This window comes from Canis lupus, chromosome 4, assembly GCF_003254725.2.
Source record: "Canis lupus dingo isolate Sandy chromosome 4, ASM325472v2, whole genome shotgun sequence".
Taxonomy (NCBI): Eukaryota; Metazoa; Chordata; class Mammalia; order Carnivora; family Canidae; genus Canis; species Canis lupus.
Genome location: NC_064246.1, coordinates 211,046 through 216,148, shown reverse-complemented (window position 1 = coordinate 216,148; position 5,103 = coordinate 211,046). Strand labels below are relative to the sequence as shown.

Genomic DNA, 5,103 nt, shown 5'->3' with positions numbered 1-5,103 from the left:
AAAGCCCTTAAGCAGTATAGCCTTCAAGGTGGATATGCAAACCAAAAACAGGGCTGAACTCTTCCTGGAAGATCTACAGGAAAATAAGTCTGAAACTTTTAGGCAAAAGAAAAAGCTACACAGAAGTAACTTTGGAATGCTGAAGAAATTAACCAGAGGCCAGAAACTGGGGGTATGAGAACCACCCAGTCCAAACCCAAAACCAAATCACTGAAACCTTGGTAATCTATGGAGGTAGAACGAGGACATATACTGTACCCATTCATTTATCATTTTCCCCAGCTTTTCAATCTGCTCATTTTTTAAAAAGATTTTACTTATATATTCATGAGAGACATATATAGAGAGGCAGAGACACAGGCAGAGGGAGAAGCGGGCTCCCTGCGGGGAGCCTGATGTGGGACCCAATCCCACACCAATCCCTCAGATCACAACCTGAGCCAAAGCCAGATGCTCAACCACTGAGCCACCCAGGTTCCCCACCACCACCCCACCCCCCAGAGTATGTATTTAAATAGAAAGTTGAAGCTCACGGAGAACCCAAGACACTGCATTTTCTGGGTCTATCCTTAGGGCCCACTCAGTACTCAGCAGCTTGTCTCTCTTCTCCCTCCACCTTGTAAACAAAACCCAGGGCTCATAAACTCTGCAGGTCTGAAGCATTGTGACCAAGTCTCTTCCCAGCCAGTGTCTTCAGAGCACTGGTCAGTTTGGTACAGAGGGATGAGCAGTCTCTGATCTTCAAGGCCTCTAAATAATGGTGGATGGCAGTACTTTCTGATTTACAGTAGAATTCCTAAAAGTGGCCATAGTAGTAGTAGAGCTGATGTTTGTGATCATCAGTTATGTTCTCCAGTTGAAGGGCTTTCTGGAAGACTTCTTCAGCTTTGCTATCCTGGACTCCCTCAGCATACATGTTGGCCAGGTCTGTGTAAACAAATGCAAAGGTGGAGTCTTGTTGCACAGCTACTCTGAAATGAGAGAGCAACATTGTAAGAAGCCTATCCACTCTCCATTTATCCTCCCACGGGTCTGTTGCCCGTGGCCTTTGATTTGGATCATTTGTGCCCTCTGGTAAAGTCCCATCTGGTGATGCAGGAATGAAGACCTTGGTGTCACTTTCAAGACCTTTTTTCAAAAGTTCCAGAGCGTTGTCCCAGGAATTTTTTCTCCTGTAGAATTTGGCTGTGTAACAAAGGACGTAAGGTTGGGAAGATATCTGGTCCAGGATTTCTTCAATAAACCTTTCCACTTCAGCTTCTGCATGTACATCTGTGGGACCCAGGAAATTTAACAAAAATCCCCTACCCCTGGACAAGCAGAGCAGGACTAACTCCATTTTGTGCTACACCCGCCATCTCATGTAAAACCCCCCACATGACCTGCCTGTTGTTTAAGGCACTCCCTCACCCTAGTTTAGCTATTAAGCACACCCTTATCAGAAACCAGCACACATAGGAATGCGGGACCTCTGACCTTTAACCGCCAAGGAATGAAAACCCCTCTTTTGCCCGCCAAACCTGTGCACCAATTCTAACCAGAATAATAGGCTAGTTCAAATGGTCACTGTAGGGTGAATCCTAATTCAATTGGCCACCTGCGTGTGGACCGACATGACTGTGCAACTTTCTACGTATGTTACAATCTCATTGGCCACGGACCCCTATAACACTACTATGCTTCTTAGTCTCGGGGTCCAAGTCCCTGCTCTGCTGTATGGAGTATACTTGGACCCAAGCTCGAGCTTGTAAATAAACCCTCATGTGCTTGCATTGGCGTTGGCTCCTTGGTGGTTTCTCGGATTCGCAATCTTGGGCACAACACATCTTGGAACTTTGGCACAAGTCAGACCTTAATGTAGGCATTTGCTGGGTTCAGGGTGACAGCCTTCCTCCGTGGGCCCAAAGAAGAGCTTTGTGTAGGCCTGTGGTGGTCAGAATGGTCCAACCAATATATTGTGATGGCATAGCTGATGTTAAATTCTAGATCATCGGGTTCTGCTTCTAGAGCCTTCTCAAAAGCTGCTTTTGCCCTTTGGTAATACTTTCCTCCAAATTTCAAGAGTGCCCACCCTTTCTCACAATCAATCTCAGGCCTCTCCAATTCATAGTCAGAAGGACTGGACAGTTTCTTACAGACGGTCCCTATCTTGTCTAAATACTTCTGAACTTCCTTGAGCTGGTCCATGTGACAATACAGCCACACATAGTTTCCCCAAGTGACCAGATGTCGTACTTCCTTTTTGTCTGAGTGTTTTCTCTGCATTACGGCTTCTGCTCAGTCCAAATATTCCAGGGCATCTTCATTTGGCCTTTTAAGTGTTTCATGCAGGCCAATAGGTTATAAAGAGTAAATCAGGATTCTGTGGCGAAAAATTCAAGCTGCTGCCCAATTGTATCTTCCACATCAAACAGAATGTCTTAAGTAAATTCCATGCAAAGTGACATTCTAACTCCAGGATAGCCTTCAGGGGGTTCTTAGGAATTTCACTGTCAAATATAAAATCGTCTTTAAATTTTTGAAGAAATACGTCAATTTTTAAACCTTACACATTGTTCTCTGCTTAGCAACCAAACTGACTTTCTATTGGAATTTACAGTTGAAACACTAGGCCCCTATAACTTTGTAGTAGTTTCCTCTGTGTACAGCTATATCCAAGAGATTTTTTCATTAAGTTCTTGTTACTTATTGCAAAACAAGTCCTGGAAAGATGGCAGGGTATTGATTGCCTTTTGGCAGTCACTAACCCCCCAGTGCCACCAGTTTTTACAGAGGGAAATTTAAATGTTTTGTTCACTAGCCTGGAAAATTAAGAATCATAGATATATAAATAGTCAATAACAAACATAAAAATCCCATTTCTGCATGGTGAGTAGGAAGAGAGAGGGGAAGTGAAAAATAAGAAAAAGAAGTACACCAAAGGAGACCCAGAAGCCATACCAATATATCATTTTTTCAGAGGGAGGAAGAAAGGGAAGGAGGGAGAGAGTGAGGAAACCCCACAGGGAGAAAAGGCTCAGAAACAGACAGGAACCAGGTATATCAAGAGATGGGAAAGCATAAGTTTGAGATAGATAAGAAGAGTAACAGATTTCAAAGGAGATAGGAAAAAGACAAAAGGAGGCTGAGTAAGCTCAGTAGGTTTTGCTGTAAGTGCCACATCCTTCTGACCTCTGGGGTTGTGGGCAACTATTATGAACTTATCAGTGCCCTTAATACATTTACTCCACAAATATTTTGTGGAGTGAATATTACACACAAGCTCCCCTTGTGTGAGGCCCAATGTAATTTCTGCAGAACCCACTGGAAACATGATCTCTGAAACTAGATGAAGGAAAAAGGAAGGGACAGGAGATATTTCTTCATTATGGGCAGCCTTCTATGTGCAAGATCTTCTAAACAACCCTGGGGATGGAACCCTGATGGAGACACGGCCCTGCTCATATAGAGCCTATAAGTAAACGGGCAGTTAGAACTCAGCATTGCAGCCAAGGTCCATAGAATTGACTCAGGAAATGTATACAGCCCAGGGCTGTGGACATCTACAGCTTCCATTTGGTGAGGATCCCTTCTCTTGGATTTCATTTCTGGAACATCGTTTCCCTCCACTCTCAGTCCACATGATTTGACATGGGCTGTTCACCGTTCACTCCAGTCTGGCAAGGCACAAGGTATTCCAGCCATTCCTGGTCCCAGTGATTGATTCAGAGATAGTCCAATTGAAGTATTTTGCTGAAATGGGACTTTTGCTAGAGCTAAGTCTCTTCCTTCTAAAAATTTTAAACTAGTAGAATATAAGGTTGGATTTGCCAGTGGACAATCTTTCCAAACTTGGGGACAGCCTTCCTGAGAAGGAATCTAACAGAGTGGACAACAGAGCTTTGGCAGGAGAAGGACAGAATAGAATGCTCATGACAATGCCTTAACAGTCTTGCCTGGATCACCCTGTCTACCCCTGAACCTCTATTAACTTAAAGAAATAACTTGATTTAAGCGAGTTTGAATTAGGTTTCTACTGTCTGCAATGGACAAAATCCTGATTCATATTACTAGTTTTATTTGTTTTTTTTTGTTTTGTTGTTGGTGGTGAGGCAGTCAGGAAGCAGAAATGCAGACAATCCTCACCTCCTGGTGGTGGGGGTGGGGGGTCCTGGGAGGCGGCCTTCTGCCCAGGATGGGGAGCCCGGGCTGGCTGCCGAGCGGGGGCGGGGTAGGAGCTGCGGCGGGCACGAGGCGGGTGGGGGAGCTGGGGCGGGAGGGCGGCTGTGTGCGCCCAAGGGTAAGGAAACGACATAGTGACTCTGCGTCCGGACTAGGCGCGTCCCCTCCAGGAAACAGAAACTTCTGTAAGAGCGTGGAGAAGAGTCTGCGGAACCGAGGGTGGTTCGCTGTGGGATTTGCAGCGGGGCCTCTGGACGCGGGTCTGGGCATTCACCTAACTCGCCGACTATGCGTGCCACTCAATCGACCCTTTTTTTTTTTTTTTTTTAAATAATAAAATGACAGGAGAGGTGCGCCTGGGTGGCTCAGTCATTTAGCCTCTGCCTTCCGTTCAGGCCATGCTCTTGGGGTCCTGGGATTGAGCCTGGGGCTCCCTGCTCAGTGGGGACTCTGCTTCATCCTCTCCTTCTGCCCCTTCCCCTGCTCGTGCGCCCACCCTCCCTCTCTCTCCCCAATAAATAGAATCTTAAAAAAAAAAAAAAGGAGGGACGCCTGGGTGGCTCAGGGGTTGAGGATTGAGTCTGCATCAGGCTCCCTGTGAGGAGCATGCTTCTCCTTTCTGTCTCTGCTTCTCTCTGTGTCCCTCATGAATAAATAAAAAAAAAAATTGTTTTTAAAAAGAAGGACAATAGATTGTTCTGCGTTATTTTTGTTGTAAGGGCTGCAGCGATGCTCTTTATATCTCTCTGCATCCTAAGCAGAAAGAAGTCCCTGCTTCCCATCTTGATTCAACAAACAACACAGGTGCGCTACTATACATCCCACCCATGTCATTATTCCCGTTGGGTAAAGTTAGAGAAAGTTTGGAGTCAAAATGAATATACATTTTAAAATTTAATGGCTGGGGATCCCTGGGTGGCGCAGCGGTTTAGCGCCTGCCTT

The 5,103-nt window shown here is 45.5% G+C and overlaps 1 protein-coding gene across 2 annotated transcripts; it reads right to left on the bottom strand.

The window, feature by feature from the left end:
* Positions 1-977: 977 nt before the first annotated feature.
* Positions 978-4,077, bottom strand: LOC112660851 (interferon-induced protein with tetratricopeptide repeats 5-like). 2 transcript variants are annotated; one of them, XM_049108890.1, is made up of 2 exons: positions 1,852-4,077; positions 978-1,185 (listed from the first exon to the last, which is right to left on the bottom strand). In XM_049108890.1, the coding sequence occupies exons 1-2, from the start codon at positions 2,263-2,265 to the stop codon at positions 1,135-1,137; spliced, it is 465 nt and encodes a 154-aa protein (XP_048964847.1). In that variant the 5' UTR covers positions 2,266-4,077; the 3' UTR covers positions 978-1,134. The 2 variants fall into 2 exon arrangements, with proteins under 2 accessions (XP_048964847.1, XP_025304349.1); XM_025448564.3 differs by having other exon boundaries at positions 978-1,272; positions 1,852-4,070.
* Positions 4,078-5,103: the final 1,026 nt, after the last annotated feature.